This window comes from Chenopodium quinoa, unplaced genomic scaffold (assembly GCF_001683475.1).
Source record: "Chenopodium quinoa cultivar QQ74 unplaced genomic scaffold, ASM168347v1, whole genome shotgun sequence".
NCBI classification, from domain to species: Eukaryota; Viridiplantae; Streptophyta; class Magnoliopsida; order Caryophyllales; family Amaranthaceae; genus Chenopodium; species Chenopodium quinoa.
In genome coordinates this window covers 4,892,957-4,918,552 of record NW_018744367.1, presented here as the reverse complement: position 1 = coordinate 4,918,552, position 25,596 = coordinate 4,892,957, and the positions used below count along the sequence as shown (strand labels likewise).

Here is a 25,596-nt window from a genome sequence, read left to right as displayed (position 1 = left end):
CGCTTGTCATGTGAAAGGAATGGCGAGACATGCCTTCGCGTGCCATACACACTTGTTGCGTAAAATTGCTTGACAGGCGGGGGGCGATTCTATATATGTCATAACTTTTTTATCCCAAACTTGAAATAAGGCATATAATTAAATCTTTATCTATAAGTATACATTCTAACCCAATTAAAATCAAGTCAATATCTTTTGTAAATTTTAAGATATGGTCAATATAAGGGGTGTGTTGTAAATTTTCCAATGATATCATGAGCCCAATTCTGATTAGAACGAAGCATATACGAGCAAAATAATAAACTGATCATTTAATCATTCCAATGTATGAACATGGATGTAATCTTCTCCTCTAGTAATACGATTGTATTATTGACTTTATCCATTCATTCATATTCTTATACAAGTATAATTCTAAAGCTCGAGAATCAAATGAGCTAGGGTATCAGGCTAAGGTAATGAGGAGAAAATCATGCATGCTAGGTAGTGTTTGGATTCAAGCATTTTATTTGAAATCTAGAATGTTAATTTTGTAATTTGAATTACTAATATTCAATAATTCCAAATTCTATTTGGAAAAAACTTAGAATTTCAAATTAATCATTCAAATTCTCTCTTCCTTGCTCTTCTCTCCCTGACATTCAATTTCCCCAAATTGTTCATCCAATCTCTCTCTTCCTCATATGTTCATTTAAATCCCCCAAATTGTTGACCCATATAAGTGAGAAATCGACATTAGTCAACCAAAATTGGCATCCAAACCAAGCACCTGCCACTTTTCAATGGTGGTCATTACGGTGGTCGGCAAATTGATATTCAAAAATAAAAGAATATACTACCTTAGAAGCTTTTCAATGGAGGAGAAAGCTCAAGGGCCGCTGTAATGGAGGATAGAAAGCTACACACTACTTCAATAGAGATTACAAAGTACACTTCGAGGTTGTATTCAAACGACATTTAATAAAGAGATAGCTAAGAAGTTGCTTTAATGGAGGATTTAGAGTAGGCTACCACATAGAGGCTGAGACAAGAGAGTTCACAAGCTGCTTCAATAGAGTAGAGAGAAAAAAATTGGGGAAAGGAAAAAAGACCCCCAGGAGAGAGAATTTTTTTTTGGTAAATTTAACAAGAATAATCCAACCTTTGCTCGTTTCTCTCAAATTAATCCAACCTTTCGATTATTTTTTAATAATCCAACCTTTGCCACCCATTTTCTCGTAGCAACCCCAACAGGTCACCCCGCCCATACAACCGGTTGTCAATCCACATGTCACTTCCTCATTGGTTAAATATAATTATATATATAAAAAAAACAAAAAAAAAAAACCTTCCTTTCTTATATCTCCCTCCTGCTCCTTTCATGGCCACCATTAACAGACCCCATCCACCACCGTCACTTTTATAGCCACCACGCACTAACACTGTCCACAACCGGCCTCACTTCCACCACCCAAGCAGAAAAAAATCCCACCCCTTCCACCACACAGACAGCCTCCCTGCACCACACACGCCACCACAAACCTCAAAACACCACAACCAACATAACCCGACCCCCAACCACAACACACTTCACCCCCATCCACGACTCACTCCTAACCTACAATCATGACCCACCTCCAACCCTAAATCCCTAATACATGACCCAACACCAAAAACACCAGCCCACCACCTATACGACCTCACCAAATCCCATTCCGACCACTTACACGAGCATTACGACCATAACCACGACCAACATCAAATCAATAACATCAACATTTCTAAATGAGGAGAGAGAAATTGTAGGGGTTTGAGTTTCTTTGGTATTACAATTAATCATGGTTTTGAGATTTGGGGTGGTTTTTATCCAAATAGGGTGGCGAGAGGGGTGGGTAGCAGTATCTTGTGGTGGTCGGAGGAGAATTGGAGAAGGGGTTGGTTGTGGTTATGGGGTTGAGGGATGAAGAAGATGGGTGATGGTTGTTGTACTTGAAGGTGGAAAGGTGTTAAAGAGGGGAGGAGGAAGGAGGAGAGAGATAGGAAGCCATTGTTGATGGTTGGGTAGTGGGTTGGGCTGCCATCCATTGATGTCAGTAAGGAGGAAGAAGGATGAGGGAATAGGAGGAAAAAAAAAATATTTTACCTGATATTTAGGTAACTGATCACATAGGTTTGCTACAAGAAAATGGGTGGCAAAGGTTGGATTATTAAAAAATAATCGAAAGGTTGGATTAATTTGGGAGAATCGAGCAAAGGTTGGATTATTCTGTTAAATTTTCCTTTTTTTTATTTTTCTTTTAATTTAATGTGAGAATTTGAAATAACATCATTTGAGATAAAATTAGTAATTCAATAACCTGAATATAATTATTTAAAGGCTTAGATTTTGCCCAAATTAGAATTTCAAATTCTTGCATTACCCAAAGTCCCAAACAACTCATTTGGCCCAAATTAGAATTTGAAATCAAATTCATAGCACCAAATAGGGCATATTCTTGGTTGTATGTTTGTGCAGCTAAAATAGCTACACCACTGCTAAACGCAGTTGTTTTTTAATGAAACGCAGCACTAACTTCTTCTTCCTCATTTCTTTAATGTTGTTCCTTCCCTGGGATTCCTTCTTTCCTTTTTCTTAGTTTCCTTCTTTCCCTTTTCTTAGCTTTTTTCTTTCCTACAATAATTTTGATCCCAATTTTCTCTCTCCTTTATTTTCTCTTTCGATCTACATTTTCTCTCTCCTTTGTTTTTTCTATTTTCTCTTTTATTCAAGATTTTCTCTCTCCTCTATTTTCTCTAATTTTGTTTTTAATTGATTTCATTGCCTAGTATGGATTTAGTTGTTATTCTCGCATAGACCGTTAATGCAGGTTAGCTTTTTGTGTTGTTGATTTATAATTAGGTTTATTTAGGTTAGATTTTGCTTCATTTGTAACTGTATTTCGTTTGTAATTATTATGTAATTAGTTAGGTTTATGAATATGTAATTAATATGAATTGATTTTCTGATTTTTCCGATGTATTTGCATTGGTTTTTTTTTAAAAAAAAAAAAATTCTGATGAATATTAATTTCATTGATTATTTGTTGATTTCGTGATGAATTTCGATTGATTTTGTGATTTTGAAGGATCCTTCAATTTATTTCCTAATTCCTCCTACAGAATGAACATACATACTAATATTATGAACATAAGGTATTTAATTATGAACACAAGAAAATTGAAGAAATATAAAATAAAATGATTATGAAACATCCGCATTATAAGTATTAAAAATATGAACATATGCTTTAAAAATATGAATATATGCATTTTAGAAAATGAACATACGCATTCAAATTATGAACATATGCATTGGTTCCTTGAAAGTGAACATATGCATTTCAGAAAGTGAACATATGCATTTAAGAAAGTGAACATAAACATTCAAAATATGAACATAATGCATTGGTTCCCTGAAAGTGAACATATGCATTTCAGAAAGTGAATATAAGCATTCAAAATATGAACATATTTTATGAACATTAATACTTAAGAATATTTATCATATGAACAACAAATATTTATATTATGAACATTTCAAAACATTCTATGAATATAAGGTATCCAAATAATGAACATGCACTAATATAGGGTAAACGATTTTTATTTTTTTTAATTATATTTTATAAAAAATATGGCGGTTGGGAAGTGACAATTTTTCTGTAAAATTTCAAAACATTCGATGAACATAAGGTATCCAAATCAAATAGAGGAAAGAGAATAAACTTTGTTTGATTATTAAAGAGAGAAAATCACAGGGAGAAGAAATTAAACCCAAAAATTTAATTTTGAAATGACTAAACGGTTTTTTTAAAACAATTATATTTAAAAAAGTATATGGCGGTTGGGAAGTGACGGTTTTTCTGTAAAATTTGTATGGGTGGGCTGCGTTTTTGTTTGGATCGCGTTTACAATTGGGCGCGTTTGTAATTAGGCTTCTTTAATGGGCTGGTTTTGCAGCTATTGTAGTTGCACAAGGGTTTAGCTTAGATCAATTGACCAAACAGGCCACTTGGGTTTTTGGATTTTGGGTAAACAAATATTTTGGGCTATTCAAAAGGCTAAAATGTCTTAAAATAGCTTTGGGTTAAAACAAAAGGGATAATCAAGCAATTTTTATATCCATTATGCAACCCGAACCAAAATAAACGATGATGAACATCATGCACTATTTTGGAGAGATACATTTTGGTGTCTACATATACACACCACCTTTAATTATACACCACCGTCACATTTTGATACAAACTACCATTCATTTTACACCAACGTTGAACAGGCAAATCAGAATTCAATTTCTAAGCTAGCGTCAGCTAAATTAGGCGCGTAGAATAGAGTTTTTTTTTTTTTTTTTTTTTTTTTTTTTTTTTTTTTTTTTTTTTAATGTTCAGCAATACTTAACAAATGTTTGCATTCGCATAAACCCCCAAGTTTAATTCCAATTGGAATTTTTCTGATAGAACTGCACGAGAAGAGCTGCAGCCCAAAGAATCAATGCATAGATGTTAAACATGAACTCAAGTTACCAACAGAACACGAAGAGAATTAAATGTTCTGATTTCAAATACATGAAAAAACCACAAAGGGTTGTATTTCAAGTCATTACAATGAATTTTCCTAAATTTTTCATGTCCTAAAAAAATTACAGCAAAAAGATGCATATTGATGCCTAGAAAATATAATGTATGCCGCTATTTTTCTGCTCCTATTCTTCTCTGCAGAGTGGGGTAATATAAGATCCATGTCTCAAAAACCAATCAAGCAGGATGTGGGTTAACCTGTGTTCGCCCTATATGAGATAGCCTGGAGGATGTAATTAAAGGAGCTTCTTCGTCAACAATCATTTCAGAAGCTGAATTACTCCCTCCACCTCCACCAGTCTTAACATCATCGTTGGGTACATATATATCAGATGACTTCTTTTCAAACTTCCAATCCTGCATCCAGCAAAGTAAAGGAATCTCAACAAAAAATTACATCACTGCCATAATTTGTCCTGTTTTTAAAGTCACGTTGAACAGGCCTACATGTAAATACCCTGAGATTTTTATAAATAATCTAAAAGTAGTCTCAAAATTGCCGCAAATCATCATTTAGAAAAAAATAGTGTTCTGTGATGGATACTTTATATGGCTAGTGAAAATATATACACCGAGTCAGATACTGAAGCAGAATAACTTTAAATTTAAATGTTTAACAGCTATAGCCAAACTCAGAAATTATCAAAAGAGAATTTTCGGACATGATTTTTACAGCTTTAACAATTACTAACTAAAAACAATGGTAGTCTTACGAAACACGCAATACTGAAAACCAGAACCTTGGTAGTCACTTAAGCCTAATAAAGCATGAAATTTACTTAAGGAAAAAACTAAATGAAATATATTTAATAAAGCAATAAAATAAGTCTTTCCATCTCGTATTAGTTGCTCCATTTTCTTTATGGAATAGTTATCAACTTTATCTATAATTTTCTACAACTAGAATACTAGAAAACATAACGGATCTTTCATCTTTGTAGATTCATCTTAAGTGCATCAAAATATCAACATATTATGATAATCCGTATTTACTAAAACACAAGCTAAAGATCATAATGGTCATTGGTCAATTATGGCCTTGGGGATGGGAAAGGCAATTGGGACGAGTAATTAGAGAGAGAAAATATATGCTCATAAACCAGCAGAAAGTCATAAAATCAGTACAAGCTCACTGGATAGAAAAGACAAATCATTGAGATTTAAAAAGCATACCTTTGCAACTCTATCTGTAATTCTTTCAGGTGAAGCTGGTTGAGTTGCACGAACATCCTTCACCTTTAGATAGTTGTACATAACAACACCAACAAGTGCTACACAGTCGAATCAATTGAAAACATAAACATACAAGAAGCAGGGAAAAAATGAAAAAATAAACAAAAGAAATTAGATAAATTAAGGGTCACTAAAATTAGTTTAATAAGGTCACACAATGTAAACAAGGTTAGTACCAATTGCGTAACCAATTATATTGAGCCCTGTAATGGCTGACTCGGGAAAAATCACTGTTGAAAGGGCTATCAGAATCCAGTCTTTAAGAACACCAGCAACACGGATAGTAACTGCCCCAGTTCTACCGATAACCAAGAAAATTGAGAAGTTCAAGGCCAGTGCGCAAAGAGCATTGGAGAAGAAAATCCAGAAATTAAATTGAATACGAGAAATATCCATGTGAGGTTGCTCCAGCATATACCATGGTATAAACAGAAACATAAAACTGCATGGCAAAAAGTATAGATGTATAAGATAATTTTCTTCACAACAAAGTATAGTCTAAGCTGTTCAAAGTGTCAACTGTAACACAGAAAACGACTCCATACATGTTTTTTTCTCACGCTCAAGCAGTTAACACCACAAAAGAGAAAGTGCTGACTCAATAAACACATCAATCAATCAATCAAAGCCTTAATCCCATAAGTGGGGTCGGCTACATGAACCAAATTTTACAAGACATTACGTTTTACACAACCCTTATTGGATTTCACTATCCTTTATGAAATTTTTTGAATAAACATCTTTATCTTTAAGCTAAAACCACACCCTAATTTGATCTCTAACAGTGTGTTTGGATTGAAGGAATTGGAGGGAAAGGAAGGGAAGGGAAATGGAAAGATGGGGTATCTTTCATTTGGATAACAAATGAGGAAGGAAGGGAATTGGAAGGGATAGAAATGGAGGGATTAAATTGTAGGAAAATGATCCCTCCAACAATGAAGAGATTTGGAAGGAAAACTCACTATTCTTCCCTCCCCTCCCTTTCCCTATCTTCCTCTTCTCCTCCCTCCCCTTTTTTTCCTTCCCCTTTCTTTATCCAAACACACTGTAAATGATTGTCATATGACTCTAACGGTGTGTTTGGATAAATAAAGGGGAAGGAAAAAAGGGGAGGGAGGAGAAAAGGAGGGGAGGGGAAGGAAGAATGATGAGTTTTCCTTCCCAATCTCTCCATTGTTGGAGGGATCAATTTCCTACAATTTAATCCCTCCATTTCTCTTCCCTCCAATTCCCTTCCTTCCTCATTTGTTATCCAAATGAAAGATACCTCATCTCTCCATTTCCCTTCCCTCCATTTCCTTCAATCCAAACACACTGAAATTGACCACAAATTGTTGTAAAAATCAACACTTCACCCAGCTTGACCAAAAAATTGACCATTTAAAGGTCAAATTTAGGTTTCGGCTTACAAGTTATAATTTTTAATTGCCATAAATAGCAATTCAAATAGGCAAACAATTTCAAAAGTATAAATAAAAAGAAAACAAATTTTACTTTGATTAGAAATACATAAATAAACAAACTCAAGGGTTATTCAACTACAGATAACATTATTTCATTTCAAAGGAAGGTCACTGGCTACTTAGAAGACCTTTATGAGCGTCATTCTCTCTATAACTATAACTATAACTTTAGTATGATATAATATCCTAGAGCTTCTCATGAGCCTTCCACCTACAGCAAGAGTAAAGAAAGATCAGATGCCTGCATCCTTTACCCCTCGTTAAGATATTTCCCTTCATAAAACCTATCAGGAAGACAAAGACTAACCAACTTAACAACAGATTCAATAATCGAAAGCTAGAAAACTGACAAATAGCGAGCTTTTTATCTATGAAGATTGTTAACGCAGACAACTATCTCTCTGATCTCTAGCAAAAACAAAATAAATTGACTAAATTATACGACAATAATACATCATTTATTGATGAGTTTCGCTGATGACGGAATTTCCACACATGTACTAAGGACAAACACTAATTGCCCACTTCATACCTGCATGGAGCTATGTAATACAAGCTGGTGATTGGATTGAGAGTCAAGCCCTTCTTTTGTAGGAGGACTTGAGTCAGGACCAGCCTAAGTGCTTCAGCAAATATTCCAGTCACTTGATATAGTGTGCCTATGATGTTAAAATGGATTTCCCCATATGAGGAGACGACAACTCCTACACTGACCAGGAGCATGTTCAAGAACACGTCACACCTTAGCTTGTCAGTGCCACACACAACGGCCATGAGAAAAGTTGCCACAGGCACTGCATTAAGCATGCTTTTATAAAAAATAATGATATAATAACATAAATAACTACGTAGTACTCTGAAGTACATAAAAAATGAAAGACAATTCAAACTATTTATTGCACATACTCAGAGCTTTAAGCATTTGAATGAAGGCCACTGAAATATGCAAATAAGCAGTGTTTCCAAACCTGAAATTACCAGAAAAAACAAACATCATTGACACATCAAAGTTTGGCTCACAGCCTCACAGATTAGAAGTGAAAATTCATAATTACTCCGTGTTTTTTTTTAGTCGCATCACTTTTGTAATTGCAGACTCCTAGGTGTTCTTTGGAGTAGAGGGAGATAGAGAGAAAAAATAAAGAGGACCCATGTGATAGGAGAGAGATAGAGAGAATTTATAACCAAAAGGGAAAGTGATGCATCTAAATGGAAACTTCCATTTTTAGAAAGAGATGGATCCAATAAAAAACCGAGTAAGTACATCAAAACTTTTCAGATTAAAAAAAAAAAAAAGGATTGTGCAAAAAATCAACCAACAGGCCTATTGCACATACTCTTAAGAGGTGACTCAATAATATACACTTTAATGCAATTTCAAGCTTACATATATACAAGCATCTTTTATGCATCCTCCCCAAAACAGCATCATATCTAACTTAGATAGTGAAGTGCCACAAAAATTTTCATGCCATCCAATAACACTTTTTTTTTTATATATATAAATTAATTGATTCTATTAAAATTACAAATTTGACAACAACAAAAAATATGACTCTTAATCTTGTTATAATAACTACGGAGTATATACTTTCTTATGTTGCCTTTGGAGTTAACACAAGCATTCCCTGTCTCCACACATGATGACTTAGGAAATAGAGAAGCTAAGGAACATGTAAAATGAAGGAATTGTTAAACAAATCTCAGCCCCATCACCCTTTGCCCCACCCCACCAAACAAACAACCACTAAAAACGATAGAATACTAACTATTACTGCGCCATTAATAAAATTAACAGCTCGTCATTTAATTTACTCCAACATGATCATCTCATTCCTAAAGTAGTGAGATTGCATTGTTTTAATAAGCTAGGTCTATCCATTGTTGAAAAGCCAACGTGTTACATAGCACAAAAACACGCTAGTAGCCACACCTCAAACAGATATTAACTATCCCATAAGGTCTAAGATGTGCAACCTTATACTTAGCGAATCAGGTGTAGACTATACAAAAACATTTCTCCAGTAAATATATTTGAAGGAAAAATAAATAAATATAACAATGTTGTTCAAAGTTAAACTTAGGAGTCTAAACTACAATAGCTGTTCATATTCTCTATTTTTTAAAAAAAAATTAAAAATTTACACCTGAGGGAGAGAGCGTAGTAATTACCAATTTCTTCTACTTCCAACAAATCATAATGGAATTATCAAGTAACACATTCTCCCCAATTTAAAGCACTAATACACAATCACATATCATTTAGTCTCAATCAATTATAGAGTTTGATGTCAAACATGAACCACTACCCAAAAGAACAGAACCTCTTTTTCTACCTATGTTCATCTATAATTATTAAGGAAGGAGCATCCATGAAGCCCATGGACATACTATACTATGAAAACTTGATCTGAGTCATCCGACTTCATTAAAATGGTAGTCTGACATCAAAACACCTAGTTAGATTATTTACATTATTATACTACCTTATGATGAGACTTAGGTGAATAAGGATGATTATTATATCTTAGCGATTGCATAATTGCATTTGAAGGTTGTGCCTTGTGCATGAAAATATAGAAACAAGGGTGAATGGGTGAAACAGTGTGTGGTTGCTAGATGATTAGTGCATGGGTAAAATCGAGGGAGCAATATCTTCTTCATTAAAAATTAATTACTAGTTATTATCAACAATCAATTTGATCAATTATTTAATTTTTTATTATCAACTTTATTTACATTTTACACAAATTAAATTTATTAATTAGGTATAGAATTTAGTAAACACAAAGACTTAATTAATAAATGTCATATATTGAGTACATTATGATCAACCCAATTAATATTAACTATTAAATACATTTGTTATTCCCAAAAACACAAAATCCTAAATGATGTATCTTGAAAAGTGAAAACTTTCTTAAATTAAAGTTTTTGTTGAAGATTATTCATCAATTAACTCTTCAATTTTCCTCTAGTGAAGAGGCATTTTCAAGACATTCGTCATACACACACACATAAGAGTTGGACCACCTCAAGGTAAACTTGTTAGACTCGGCCTAATGAAACATCAACTGATCAATCAGATCTTAACCAAAAAAGTGGGAACTAGTTACAACATGCAGATGCATCAAAAGAAGAATTATCACAAATCCCATAAAAGCTACAGAAAACATCAACTTCTCCGGCTATGTTGTTTCTACAGGCAATCATTGCAGAGTAAATTCAGAATAAACTGCTAGATGACTGAACTCTGATTGACTGTACTTGAGTAAGTGCATTGGTTCAGTCTAAGCAGGTTATTTCTATTTCTAAGCTAAGCATGCCCTGTGTGAGCTCCTGAAAACCATGACAACTGGTGTACAGGAGTGCTCACACACTTTAAAAATATTCAGTCTGGTTTACTCTGTAAGCTGATTCAGCTTTCTTTTAATAAAACGATACAGAATTATAAGGTTCCAAGTATTTAGAGTGGCCATGATCATCTTTGATATCAACCTAAACAAAAGTAGCGGCATTGAAAAGGCTCACCATAGACTTGAAGCAAAGAAAGCGCTTATGGGGATTACACATGTTGCATAACTGCCAATGAGATAAAGAGTTAGAATAAGAAACAGTCTAAACTGAAAAGAAAGCCATAATTATAAAAAAAAAAAAAAAAAAAAAAAAAAAAAAAAAAAAAAAAAAAAAAAAAATTATTATAGGAGCATGATGCCACTCACATTTCAAATGTCATTTTGACAGGAGCTACAACCTGAGCCATACACAAAAATAAAAAATAAAAATAATCAGATTGTATAATTACCCCAAGAGGAGGAAGAGAGATTTCTCATACAGGTACATAGAATGAAATGGAGCACAAAAGATTCTTCCATTTGTCAGCATTAGCATGACTAATGATGCATGCAAAATAGGAATGTAGGTGAAGAGCAATTTGATGGGAAAAGTGTGTAGATCTTTTTATGTCCAAATCAGCCATTCAGTTATACATCAAAAATGAATAAATACATTTATGTCCACAGCAATTCAGTTGATTTAACAAACTCAGAAGCAAAATTGAGTAGCTTTAAATACGAATTACCAAATTCATAAGCAAACAAAAATAGTACTTCCTCATACTCTATTTGTTCTTCCCGTTTTCCGATTAGAAAGGTTCAAAAAGCTCTTCCCAATTGGAATCTTTCCATATATGGTTAAAATTCTTCGATTTTCCTCCATTTAATTGGTGAACATGTTTGAAATAGCGCGCCTGAGGCACAAGGCGATAAGGGGTAAGCGCTTAATTTGGTCTGGGCGAAACGTTTTTGGTTTGGCGCATAAGGCGCACCAAAAGCTCACAAGATGCACCAGAAGCAAACTTAAGCAAAATTTTTTTTAACTGTTCATATAGTGCGCCTTACTTCAAAGAGGTACTCTGAGGCGCGCCTAGGCACAACAGAACCACTCTTGCTTCAGCGCACCTTGAATTTTAATACATTGTTGGTGAATGTGGTAAAATTTACTACCTATTTATCTTTTCAATACAATCTTTTATACAATTTTTCACTAATTGAATTTCCCATGCATGATCCAATTTTTAATAATCAATCTCTCTTCCCAAATGTGAAATTATTTACATTGTTCCTCATTTTTTTCTTTTTTGTTTGAAGAGTGAGAATCTTTGATGAAAAATTAGAATCGCTGTTACTTTGATTGTTTCTCTCTCGATAAGTGTCGAATTTCATAATCAACTCACCCATTCCAAATGGGAAGAACTAAAATGATGACACGGACAAATGACATAAAATTATAATACCAACAAAAGAAAGCAAAGTAAGGAAAAAAAAAAAAGTAGATTATTCTTTGTCATAAAAGGGCTTCATGTATGAAAATGAAGTATATTTCAGGCACTGATTTTCAGTGGAACACATTTTAATCAATATAGCAGTAGATACATATTACCTAAAGACATAGCAGGATAATAGGAAAGAAACAAAATATGAAAGTATACTTTAATTTATTAGTTATAGCTTATAAGTATGAACACAATTAATAACAACCAAGACTGAAAAAAAATGAAACTCCTATAACGTAACAAAACCATACCTTAAAAACACGAACAAGAAAGAATGCCACAACACCGGAGAACCCCATATGAACCATTGTGAGTGTTATAGGAAATGGAAAATTGAAGTACTTCGGAGATAGAACCCACTGTCAATGAATTCAAACATACAAATAACTCGTTAAAGCGATCTGCACAAAAGACCGGGAAAGGAGATAGTAAATGGAAACAATGAATACTAATATATGCCAAAACCTTTTCATGCAGGTCACAAACAAACACTTTCAGTTCAAATACCCATGTCAGCTATTTTACACAATCATTATTTATATGGACAACTATACTTAAACCTAAAGCAAAAGAGTGTAGATAGGTAATAAATTGGTCATGTCTCAAACTGAATGCCCCAAAATTATGCAATACTACTGTCTTTGGAAGTCGATAAGCATTTATCTGAAGATGAAAAAATTTCGTGAAAAATCATATCCATAACATGTTCTTGATTCTATGGATAATGAATCAAGGAAACTATGGGGTGGAACAAAATGAAATGTCACCCAACAACAAAAACGCAGTAGAAATGGCAAGACAATGTGTACAAAGATTCAAAAATTTAATCCTCCACCCACCCCCACCACCTCCCCCCCCCCCCCCCCCAAAAAAAAAAAAAAAAAAAAAAAAAAAAAAAAACCCTTACGAGAATGTACTACCCTAAAAAAAATGTATAACCAAACAAAAATAATTATTACATAATGATGATTGAGTAGTTTCTTATACCATGTATATTTTACGAGCGAATAAATAGAATATATATGAATATTTCATATGAGAGCATCTTTTAAGAACAAAGATAATATAAGTTATATGCATTCTCCTTTTACATTTAAAGACAATTCATTTTTCTCCTTAAATTCATTAAATTTTTTATCCATTCATTCTACTAACTTTAAAGCTTTAGGTGATTTTTTTCTAAGTCACATCTCAAAATCACATGAGTAGTTTTAAGCTTCCACACATCAACCACACACACATCACGTGCATATAGGGCTAGTAATTTGATAAAGCATGTACCCAGGAATATAAAAGGATTGAACGTAAACTCTTGGGAAATAAAGGTTTTCATGTAAAGCAGTTGTCTATGTCCATTGTCCCATAGATTCACACCAAGTAATAATAAATTACTAGTTTACTACAGTTATTGAGAAATTAATACTTGCATTCCTGGTTTGAGAGTAGGAAAATATGAGGAAAGTAGTCTGGCTTGTATATGATTACAAGAAATTAATGAAAAGGTTTATCCGTAGTGACTACTAATTCTGGAAACATCTTTTTCTTGATCGAGATTCGAGAGGAATAAATTCCATGCATACCCACAGGTTTGTTTTACACAAGTGGAACATAATTTTAACAGATATAAATCTCAATAGCGCATGAAGGATCACAACATCCTATAAAGAGCATTTTGAAATTTATGGGCATTGAAACCCAAAACTTATGACCAGAATTCCAACTTACATGCATCAATAACACACAGGACTCCCTTCTCTTCCCTTACCAAGTTTCCCCACACTAACATAAGGGGAAAAAGACTGTTCACTCTCTCTTCATCCCTTCATGAGTTCATTCCCGTCGTCCAAACACAATATAAGAGCTGGCAACATAATGGGAAGGTTCATAAGATATCCAACAAACACAATACTCCAATGACTCTAAAAATGCCCCCCCCCCCCTCTCAAGGCAAGGTAAAGTAACTGGGGTTTAGATAACCATGGCCTTGTCTAGTAAATTGATCCCAAATCTAAATAAAGAAAAATGAAAATGCTTCTAAAGAGGTAAATTATGCAAATCAAGCATACTACTACTCCATATCTAAATGACATGTATCAAATGCAGCCTCAGGTCATTATGTTTCCAGATACAAGATCTTCTAACCAATACCGCGGCCAGTGGCAACCGGAGTATTAGTGTTGGGCATGTCTTATAACAAATCAATTAGAACAGTTACTAGTAAAACATTCTTGTAATGCCAAGTACAAATTTAATATATAAAATTATACAGTGATAATGAAACAAATCAAAGCTATAATAATCATTAATTAGATGAAATGAATTGAAGATTACCTTATTGTACAGTATAACTCCAGAAGAAAGCAAAATGTAAATCAATAAGTACAAATAGGTGAGTGCAAGTGACGTGTTGATCATTTTCGCCTACTTTTTTCTTCAAAATCAACAATATTAAACCAAAGAATCAACTTCCAACTATACGAACACTACAAACTGCAAATTCATCTTCCCATGAAAATTAACCTGCAAATCAAAAAACCAACCATTTCAATAAAAAAATCAGATGCTACAGTTAAACGCGAATACTACAATGGATCCAGCTTCATTGGATCGGATCTTGAAACGCCATTATTAAACCAAAAATGAAGAAATTATAAACAATACCTGAGAAAAATCGAAAGAATGGGAAGAAAATGAAGTAGGAGAGAGAATGAGAGTGTTGTTCGTCCTCGTATTCGTCGGTGGAGGTGTCTGGCAATGGCGAAAGAATTGCAGAGAAAGAGATTTAGGCATGCGAAAGATCTAGGGTTTGAATTGGGGAAGAATAGAGAAATTTTGGGGTGTAAGATGAAATTTGGGGTTGAATTTGAGAGTGAGATTGAAGAAATTGGGAAGGAAAAAGAGGGAAGAATGATGGATTGCAGGAGGAGTTTGTGTAGTAGTGAGAGGGGAGCAATAGTGTGGGACCTTTAATGGGGGAAGTGTAAAAATCCAACTGCCACATACTTCTTATTTATTTCTTTGGTGAAAACCAATGACGAAGTTTCCTTTTTACTAGTAGTTTTATTTACTTATTCGTGCGCTAGGTAGCAATGTGTGGGAGCTTTTTCAGCAATATTAATATGAATGAAAATATATAAACAAATACTTTTAAAAAGTAAACACAAATACAAAATATTGAGCTTTGCATTTAGTTGCGGATGAGGTACTGAATTTTGAAGTGAGCAAACAAGATACCTAAACAAGTTATGACCTTCTATAATCGGTAATTCTTTGCAAAATAAATGGAAAATAAAATTGGCTTGCACATAATTCAGAAAGGTATTGAAGTTTGGATACTTTCAACAATTGTCTGTCACATAACAATCGTTACAATTCAAAAAAAATTAACTGCGTGCATATATAAATTGCTCCATATTCATCATTAACATTTAGACTTTTACGGCAAAAATTTAAAAATAAAAAATATACAAGCTGAATAAAAAATAATTAAGTTGATAATTCTAATTAATTAAAACATGTCAAAGATTAGCCTAGCAGGAAATAGATGTCATTGTGGGTTGTTAGGCTCTAAGAGCAGGGTATGGACAAAGGACAACCTTAGTAGAAGGTTCCTTGCTTGCCCTGTCTATGATGTAGAAATAGAATGAAGGGGATGCAAGTTCTTTAGGTGGTCGGGTGGACACTAAAGACCCCATTGGTTGGCAAATTGAGGTCATTTTGGGGTTTATGCAAAAAAGCAGGAAATGAAGAATGAGGTGATGTGTATGCAAAAGGAATTGAAGCAAGCAAACCAGTATATATGCAAGGAAGATTGAAAGTGATTATTTGATGCTTAATAAGGGCTACTAGGATGAATTTAAGGATCAATTGTGATCTTTGGAAGGTAATTCTTGTGTTGTTTCTAGCTAGAATTTGGTTTGCTATGAAGAAATGAATGACATAAGTATAAGATGTAATTTATTTACCTTATATAGTTAATGTTTGCCCTTTCTCTTATTTTTAGCTAAATCTTGTTATTGAAAAAAGATAAACTATAAGAATTTGCCTAATTTGAATAAAACTAATCTTTTGATTTGAAATAATTCCATGTTTATACCAGTAATGCTTGACTTAAAATGGTGCTAGCATTTTGGCTTTGTTGTTGGCTTGACATGAGGTATTGATCTTAACTGAAGGAGTAAAGTGTTTTACTCTCCATCAATGTCAATGTAGAAGGCCCTTTATGCCTATGGTTGAGAGCTTCTTTGAGGAGGGTTTTAAACTTAAAAAATGTAATGGGCTGAGTGAGTCTTTTAAAAATTACAAAATTAAAAAAAAATGAATTAGAGAGTTTTAGGACATGTTCTCTTCAACTTATTTCAGGTACTTATTACTTATTCCTTAACAAATTCAGATCAGATCAGACCAGACCAGAAACATTCAGATCAAACCAGATCATAATTTTTAATTATCATTTACTTATTGCTAAATATTGTTAATTGCGTATTACAAAAAATTATGAAAATTACATATTTGAAAAGTTCATAATGAGACGAATCTAACAAGATCCATTTTGATAAAAAAAAATTTCTGTATAGATTAGTATTAAAATACGGTCAAAATTTAGTCAAATTATTAAAATAGATCAGACCAGATCAGATAATAAAAATTCAAATCAGACTAGATCAGACCTTATGAAAATCATACCTCCTTGTTTCAGGTGAAGAGAACAAGTCCTTAGTGTACTTATTGATGCTACTCTTTGAAACCCACTTGGGTATGTGTATACCCCAAAACTCGTCATATGCATAGGAATGGTGGTATTAGTTGCATCTGCACCAGTGTGTGCCTTTTCTTCTGGTGTGCTCCAGTGTTGACTTTGATGTGGTGATGCATTCTTGTAGCCCCTCTCGTTATGGCCTTTCAAGCCATATAGGCTTGTTGGAAAATTTCAAACTCATCTTTGAGCCCTATCGTGGTTCATGCTTTTAGGCATGGCGGCGTTCCAAGGAAAAGAAGCTAGAGGTAAAAGAGTAGCCGACAAGTTTTAGGAACTTGTAAACCGTTCACGGGTGTGAAGGTTACACCCCATTCACGATCACGGAGATCGCTAACTCCATAGTGGTCCGGAATCATGACTGGATGTTCGAGGATGATGGTACGAATCTAACCTAAAAGAGATTGAACCTGCCCTAAATAGGAATCTACTAATTCTTATGATATTCATGTGTGCTTTTCGATCAACATACATACATCGAGTTAATCCTAAACCTGATTAATCTACGTTGGTTGATTATCAATGCACAATCAAATCTATTATTGGTGATCACTTGAATTACAATCATATTAGCCTAAAATAAATTATTAATTATCTTATTAGGCGTGATTTCAAGTACAAATTCTCTTTAAACCTACAAAAAGGGCGTGATCAAGCAATAACAATAAATCATGAATAATCAAGCAACATATGATTAATACAACAATCATCATCGTAACATCATCATCAAAACACCGTTAATAGCATGATCCTAGGCATAATACTAAACGGATTAATAACAAACACTAGCATGTCACTAATAACAAAATTAAAGCGTTATCCTAAACATGATATTAGAAATCATAATAACATCCTAAACATGATACTAGGAATTCAAATAACATTATAAACATGATTTCTACTCCAAATCCAAAGAAATAATTAAGTAATTGAATTACTTACTTTGATGCCTCAACCTTCTTGATATTAAAATAATACACACGTTAGTAAACTTCAAGAAAGTTAAATCAATAAAGTAAATAAAAATATGAATCGAAATATATATTTGGGACCAAACCCTCATAACTATCAACCTTTCACATCGAGGATGGCTAGGAGTATTCAAGTCTCGTGAATGAGGAATTGTGACTAATTTGGGATGTATCAAGGATGTGTTTAGGCTAAGAACATGGAATTAAGAATTCCGGGAATTAGGATGATGATGGTGATTGGAGTTAGGTGGTTATAGCTAATTATGGCTTATGATTGATAGTTCTAGCTGATTTAAAAACAGGGAAAACGACTTTTATTTATAAAGAAAAAAAAGAGTCGATTGATCAGAAAAGATCAGAATTTGGAACGGAATAAAACAGGTTTCATCGCGGGGCGATAGAAGTATTGCGGCGCGACAGAGTCCATCGCAGCGCGATGGTTCTGTCGTTCTACGATGGTTTCAAAGATGATTAAGCTGTATAGAGCTTAATTCCTAATAGAATTGGGTTAACGAAATACATCCGTACATCTTTGAATTTGATCGGGATAAAGACTATCATATGAGAAATTTTATTCGGCTTCGAACTCTTTTGATCTTTATCTTTTTAGAATGGATAAATTAGAACCTTCTAGAGACTTCTAGAAGCTCCTTAAGGAATCCTAATTGGTTTAGGATTGGGAATAAGATATTTGGACCCTCATACGATCATTGGGTCATCGAGGATGGCTAGGAGTATTCAAGTCTTGTGAATGAGGAATTGTGACTTATTTGGGATGTATCAAGGATGTGTTTAGGCTAAGAACATGGAATTAAGAATTCCGGGAATTATGATGATGATGGTGATTGGAGCTAGGTGGTTATAGCTAATTATGGCTTATGATTGATGGTTCTAGCTGATTTAAAAAACAGGGAAAACGACTTTTATTTATAAAGAAAAAAAAGAGTCGATTGATCAGAAAAGATCAGAATTTGGAACGGAATCAAATAGGTTTCATTGCGGGGCGATAGAAGTATCGCGGCGCGACAGAATCCATCGCAGCGCGATGAGACTATCTCGACACGATGGTTCTGTCGTTCTACGATGGTTTCAAAGATGATTAAGCCGTATAGAGTTTAATTCCTAATAGAATTGGGTTAACGAAATACATCCGTACGTCTTTGAATTTGATCGGGATAAAGACTATCATATGAGAAATTTTAATCAGCTTCGAACTCTTTTGATCTTTATCTTTTTGGAATGGATAAATTAGAACCTTCTAGAGACTTCTAGAAGCTCCTTAAGGAATCCTAATTGGTTTAGGATTGGGAATAAGATATTTGGACCCTCATATGATCATTGGGTCGTAGGTAAGGTGGACTTAAGCTTTGTTTGAGCTTGGTTTAGTATTTTGGCCGTAACTTATTCGTTTTAAGTCGGATTTGGGCTAATAATATATCGTTGAAAATCTCTTGTCAAACCCTATCCAACTAATCAATAATTGGACTAGGATTATGGACCAAAATAATCTGGTTGGGACGTTTTATGAGTTGGGCACAAAATGAATGATTTTAGGGGACACGAAATGAATAGCTTTGGACTAAAATATTTTAGGAAAGGTTAGGGTTATGGTCAAGGCTTAAGGGAAGTTCACGAGACTCTTCAACTCTTTACCGAACTCGTTAATCAGAGACGTGAAAGGTACTTGACAGGTTAAAGTCGTATTACCTAATCAAAAGAATTACCTAAGTCCTCTAACTAAAGTAGATAGGGAAGCAAGGTCGAAACCACAGGGAAACAAGTCTTTCTATTCCTAAATAAATAATATAATCTAAACTATTAAGTAATCGAAATATTATTATATATGTGAAAATTAACTAAGGGAAAAATAATTAAACTAAAGCAAATTAAATAAGGGAGAAATCAATAAATCAAATCCTAGGGTATAGGTTCACTAATAAATAATATTCCAGGGTAAAACACAATAATCAATCACCAATGTATCAATTAATCAGATCATAAAGGGCTTTCGCTACGTATTACAATCACAGAATTAATCTACCGGTATTACATCGCATCTCTCGAATCTTGACTTAACCATCTATAAATTAACCTGCCTATTGAAACTAAGCCTAAACATCAATTCTCATCTCTCGAATCTCGAATCAATATTGCATAACTCATACAATTAAACCTGGCCAATCTAATTGCATAGCATTAAATCAATCAATAGGAAATCAATCAAGCATTGATAATCAACAATAATAAACTATCCCTTCATATTTACGGATCCCCACAACCCTAGAAATAGAACTACTCACACATATTTAAATCTAAACTAAGTAAAGCAAATAAACAAGACATAATTAATCAAAGCAATTAAATTACTGAAAATAAAAGGGAAAGAAATCGTTACCAAAATAACGGAAATGATGAATTGCATAAACCAAAAGTGTAGAGAGAGAAAACAAGAGTATTTACTGTTTCGGGGTTTTTTGATGTTTTGCGGGAAAGTTACAATTTCGGGACTGGGATCCTTGCGCCTGTACCTGCAAAACAACGGAGACTCCAGGTGGTGGGAGCTCCGCCTTCGATGATCAAGTTAGAACGTGTTTAGGAGTAAAAAGTGCGGAAAGTAAAGGTGATCTGGTTCCTCTAAGGGGAGGAGCAATCAAGGTGTGCAATTAATGCTAAGTCTGGTCTAGCAAGTAGTATGCACGAGGGTTTAGGATTCTCTTAGTGAGATGATTAATTAATTCTGAATGTGTTTAATGAAGGCTAATTACTGTATTTATAACCTCGAAGTACGTGCTCAATATTAGGTTAAATGGTAAACCTAGGACTGATTGGGCTTGCCTTGAGATTCGGGTCGTGTTGGCCGTTTTCCAGTTTGGCAGTTTAGGTGCCACGTGGCGTGGCTTGATTAGTCCATGTTGGACTTCCTGGAGCATGACACGTGACAGTCCCTGATTGGTCCACGTGGTTGACACGTGGCAGGTGCTGATTGGACCACATGGCGGGGAAAAATCCCCTAAACATTTGCCCTTCACAGGGGTCACGTGACTTGTCACGTGATGCCTATGACAGGTGTCGACTCGTAACCAGGCGACGGCCTGTGACAAGTGTCGGCCTGTGGTAGGCCGTCTGATTTTTCCCGCCTATTTTCAAATTTAGGGTGTTACCCTTCAAATTCTTGAATAACCCTATATAAGGGCATTTTGACCAAGGTCTAGTTCACATTTGTGAACTTTGCAAGAGAACTCCGGACCCTGAACTTGTGCTCTGAGACTTCTAGACGACTGATAATCGACCGACTGTTTACGCTAGTCGACTATTTGTGGTGACCGGCTGCTTAAGACTTCCATCTCCTTTTCTTAGAAAACATATTTCAGGTAACCGTCTGTTTTGCTCTTGCACTTTTCATTTCTTTGCATTTTTCTTTTTCCCAAAAGCACCCGCCACGACCTAAGTTAGTGATTAGTCGGTCACCGGGGATGACTGAATCTAGGACTAGGAGTGTCGCCTGCTCCTTTTTGGACCAATCTCAGCCCTGTGCTCCAAGTTCTACTATCTCTGTGTTTGTGCAAGACACTATGGCCAGAATAAAGAGGACGGCCAGATGTACAAATTCAAACGGCTCCTCATATTATGTTTAGATGAGCAAGCTCTCGGACCGGTCGCCTGGTGACCCAAGCACTCCAAGTGATTCAATATTAAAGGAATCTGAGGTTCAGGCGACCAGTCCTATGGTTGTAGATATGTCCGGACAAGAGCCGGCCCTTACCGAGAAAGAGGAGTCGGCCTCTTCTGAGAGCTCGAGCGACTTTTAGTCTAGCTCATCCAGCCGGCATTCCCCGGATTCAAAAGAGAGGCATTCTCGTTTTCATGAGGCGAGAGCATTTCACACTGTTGAAAAGGGGGACGACTGGGACCAGCCGTCTACTTCTCATAGGGAATTGAACAGTCCCTACTATTGCCATGTCCCAAAAGGCCGAATTAAGGCCATGGCCGAGAGATTAGGGACCTTTTAGGCGGACCATGTAATGGGCCCTGGTTATTCTCTATCAGTGTCGGATATTGAAGATACAATAGTCTGGCCTGAGGGGGCCAGCTATGGGGACGCCTGTTTTGGCTGCTCTTAGGCGGCCATTAAGGCTGGGTTAAGATTTCCCTTGCATCCGGCTGTTCAACAAATCCTGGATGGGTACCAGGTGGGGCTCTGGCAGTTGGCCCCAAACTCATGGTTCAACATCCTGGGCTTTGTGGCCGGCTGTGAAATGTATGGGGTTGAACCAAGTTTTGAAGCGTTCTCCCAAATGAACTATCTGAGTCGAACCCCAAAAGCAAGCGGTATCAGCTGGTACCAAATTTCCAGCCATAAGGGCTATTTGATGACCAGGGGGAAGGAGAACAAGTGGAAGGACTGGAGGAACACCTTCTTTATTGTCTCCAGCCTCAACAAACTTCTAAACGAGAGGTACAACAGGTGGAACAGGGATCCACCTCTCCTCGCAGGCGGCTCTGGCCTGCCGCCTGTTCCCCGACACGCTAGGGAGGAGATCCTTGATCAAGGACTCTTCAAAGTGGAGATTAGGGCCAACTCTATTACGGGGGTCCGAGAGCTTATTCCCTTTAAATGCATACCCAAGTTTAGTTGGTTGTTTGACGAGTACTTTTTTGCTGCCTGTGGCCTTAGTGAACGGACCACTAGAGGTAGCCGACCCTTATTGTGTTCTTGCATTTCTTGATTAGCTTGTATTTTTACTAACTTTGTGATGCATTGTTTGTAGGTGAAGCCATGGACAGAATCACTACTTCCATAAAGGCGACTGCCCTCCTGCGTACGGCTATTATTTGCCAAAAGCGGCCCTCTACCGACTCTCCCTCAAAAAAGAAGTCCAAGGTGAGCTTCCCACACTTGTAAAAATTCTTTGTGTTCTCCCCCTTTTTACAATACTATAACTTTTTCTTGTCGCAGGACAGGGCACCTAGATCTTCTCCCTCCCAGCAACCGAACCCCAAGGTTCAGAAATAGACAGCTGGGAGTACGCCTGGTTCTACCAGGAAGCAATTGGCTGAAAAGCAGGCGCGGACCCCTCAAAGTGGGTCAAAACAAACAACCGTCCCTAGGGAAACTCGGCCTCCAAGAGGTATAATTGGTTTTAGATTTCTTTGTCAATCTTTCTTAGATCAGGCGGCCTGTTGCTTTCCCCTTGTCTAATTTTCCATGTTTCCTATTGCAGGCGGCCATCAGGAGCCGGACTTGGTCCAGATGGCCAAGTCTATGGTCAAGGCTATTCCCTCTGATGACAACAGGGAATCGGTCAGGGGAGTCGACACCCTTGACTTGGACTCTATCATGGGTCTCTTCTGTGAGGTAGACTTGATGAATTTTCTTCGACATTGAGCAACACTGGTATTTAACCGCCGCCTGTTTCTTGGAAAATTTTGACGCCTGTTTTATTGATTCGCAGGCCTTGCTTCGTTTACATGGTCTCCGCCGACCCATCAACGAAAAGAACAAGGAGGTAAAGGTTGCGAAGGCCATGGCCACCTCTGATTGTGACAGGACAATGTTTCAGATTGCCCAAAATGAGATTTTGACAACTGACATTCTGTATTATCAGGCGTCTGCCACCTTGCAAGTCAAAAATCAGTTAGAGGTGGCCAAGAAGAAGAACCAGGAGTTGGAGAAGGCTGTAAAGGACCTCCAAGCCCAAGTGTAGCCGTTGAAGCATGCAAAACATGCGGTCGAAGAGCTTAAAAAATCGAACCAGAAGCACAAGGAGCGCCTGTCAAACCAGGAGGCGGCCCTGACCCAGCAACTCAGCGCTGAGGCTGAGTCCGAGAAGATGGTCGTGGCCTAGGATATGATGGAGGACTCTACTGCCATTATATATGAGGATGACCTGGAAAACCTTCTTCCCAGACTCAGACTATGAGCAATGGGAGTCCAAATTCGCCAGATGCACTGAAGAATATAACATCAAGATTATACACCAGGCGGGCGATGAGGATGAAGAGAAGGATGAGACGGCCGGCTCCTCTTCTGATGGTGAGGAGGAGGAGGCGGACGTCGACAAGGGGGAGACTGAGAAAGAGGAGGCGGACGTCAACCAAGAACAGGCCCGGCTAATGAGCCACAAGAGAGTGTGCTAGAGGAGTAGGCGCCTTTTGCTAAAGCTGATCAGGCGGCCGCCGTTACTGAAACCCCTCTCTCCAATGCTTAAGCTGATTATTTTTCAACTCTTCTTCGGCCTGTGTGCCGTTTTTTTTTTTGTATCTCTTTACCCGACCAAGGGGTCGGGGTCTATGAATATTTTGCCGGTCTTCTTGGCCGGCTGTTTATATATGAATGTGACGACTGTTTTGTCGTCTTGTCCAACAATCTTTGTTATTTCAATTTACCAAATCTTTTTTTCCAAGTATAGAATGTCTTCAATAGCCGCTTGTTTACCATACCAACTGTTTTTGCATCAAATTTTACCATATGAATGTTCCTAAATATAGAAGACATCTTAGAGGGTGCTGCAACCAACTTGTTATTGATGCCCTTGGCCGACTGATTGATTCTTTATTGGTCAGTCGGTCATGAGTTCAGTCGGCCTTCCCTTGAAAGCTTGGGATAGCAGACTTCCTAGACTTGGATTATTTCAGGAACACTACTCAGGCCTTCTGTTGGTCGCGCTTGGGCACAAGCGGCTGTCTTGAGGGTTTTGAGCAATGGTCGTAGTAGGTGTAATTGAAGGGCTAAGTACCAAGATCTTAGCAGGGTTCCTCAAGCTTTAGTTCAGGTTGCACAATGGTAGTCAGCGTTTGACTTGGTCCATTGTGGGTACCGCCTAGTTGAGGAACAGTCGTCCTATTTCAGTAGGCTTGGCGTTGTTCTTATAAGGGCGCTACCTAGGTGGCTGGGCACCTATTTTTATTTGTTTTCCAAATTTTATGGAAACAGGCCATTTGTAAACGGGACGTTCCTTTATTAGGTCTAAAGGGAACAGTAGTGAATGGCTGCCTGTTTTCAAGAACAGGCGGTCCTTTCATACTTTTGGTTCCATTCTAGGGGGGGCGGCTGGTTATCCAGTCACCACCTCTTTTGTTTGAGTAGTAGGAGGGTCAAGAAGCGGAGGTTGCTTGACTTCCTTTATTCGCCAAGTTTCGTTGGCTATTAACCCAAATTATGCCAAAATGTTTCGACAGTGTACAGGGCGATAATGTTTGGTAGAGATAGGCCGCCTGTTCATGTGGATGAGGCGTCTGGTCTGTACAACTGCGCCTGTATTGGTAGACCTAATTGGAATAGTGGCCAAGTACCCTTGTTTGTCAAAAAATAAGTGTTCTTGTTCCTTTTAGGTTCCAAACTAGACTGTGTGACTATGAGTCTCCCTCGGGGCTACTCAGTCTCCGCCATTGATTTTAGTAGTAGAGATACCAGGAGGTGTACGCCGGTTGGCCCCCTTGATTCGCCAAGTTTTGCTTAGCTATTAACTCAAAAGGTACCGTCTGAATTTATCCCAAGTAATGACATACAATCATCCGACTCAGACGTGAATTGACTACCACTGGTTCGGTTAGTAGTAGAGTTATCTTTGTCTCATGTGTAAACGGCAACGGGGTTGTCCTTGGGGAAAGTCGTTCGGGTCCGTTTTTTTATAGTTTATAGAGCATTATTCCACCCAAAAGGGAGCTGCTCTCTGCGACGAATCTCATCCGGAGAGATGTCGCCGGACGCCTGCTATGATGTTGGGACAGGTTGTATTAG

The 25,596-nt window shown here is 36.5% G+C and overlaps 1 protein-coding gene across 1 annotated transcript; it reads right to left on the bottom strand.

Moving 5' to 3' along the window:
* Nucleotides 1–4,355: 4,355 nt before the first annotated feature.
* On the bottom strand, nt 4,356–15,151 carry LOC110696592 (probable sugar phosphate/phosphate translocator At3g17430). The gene is made up of 10 exons (XM_021873930.1): nt 14,790–15,151; nt 14,460–14,648; nt 12,380–12,487; nt 11,017–11,048; nt 10,826–10,876; nt 8,201–8,262; nt 7,827–8,088; nt 6,008–6,273; nt 5,772–5,869; nt 4,356–4,955 (listed from the first exon to the last, which is right to left on the bottom strand). The coding sequence occupies exons 2-10, from the start codon at nt 14,541–14,543 to the stop codon at nt 4,776–4,778; spliced, it is 1,143 nt and encodes a 380-aa protein (XP_021729622.1). The 5' UTR covers nt 14,544–14,648; nt 14,790–15,151; the 3' UTR covers nt 4,356–4,775.
* Between the last annotated feature and the right edge of the window lie 10,445 nt (nt 15,152–25,596).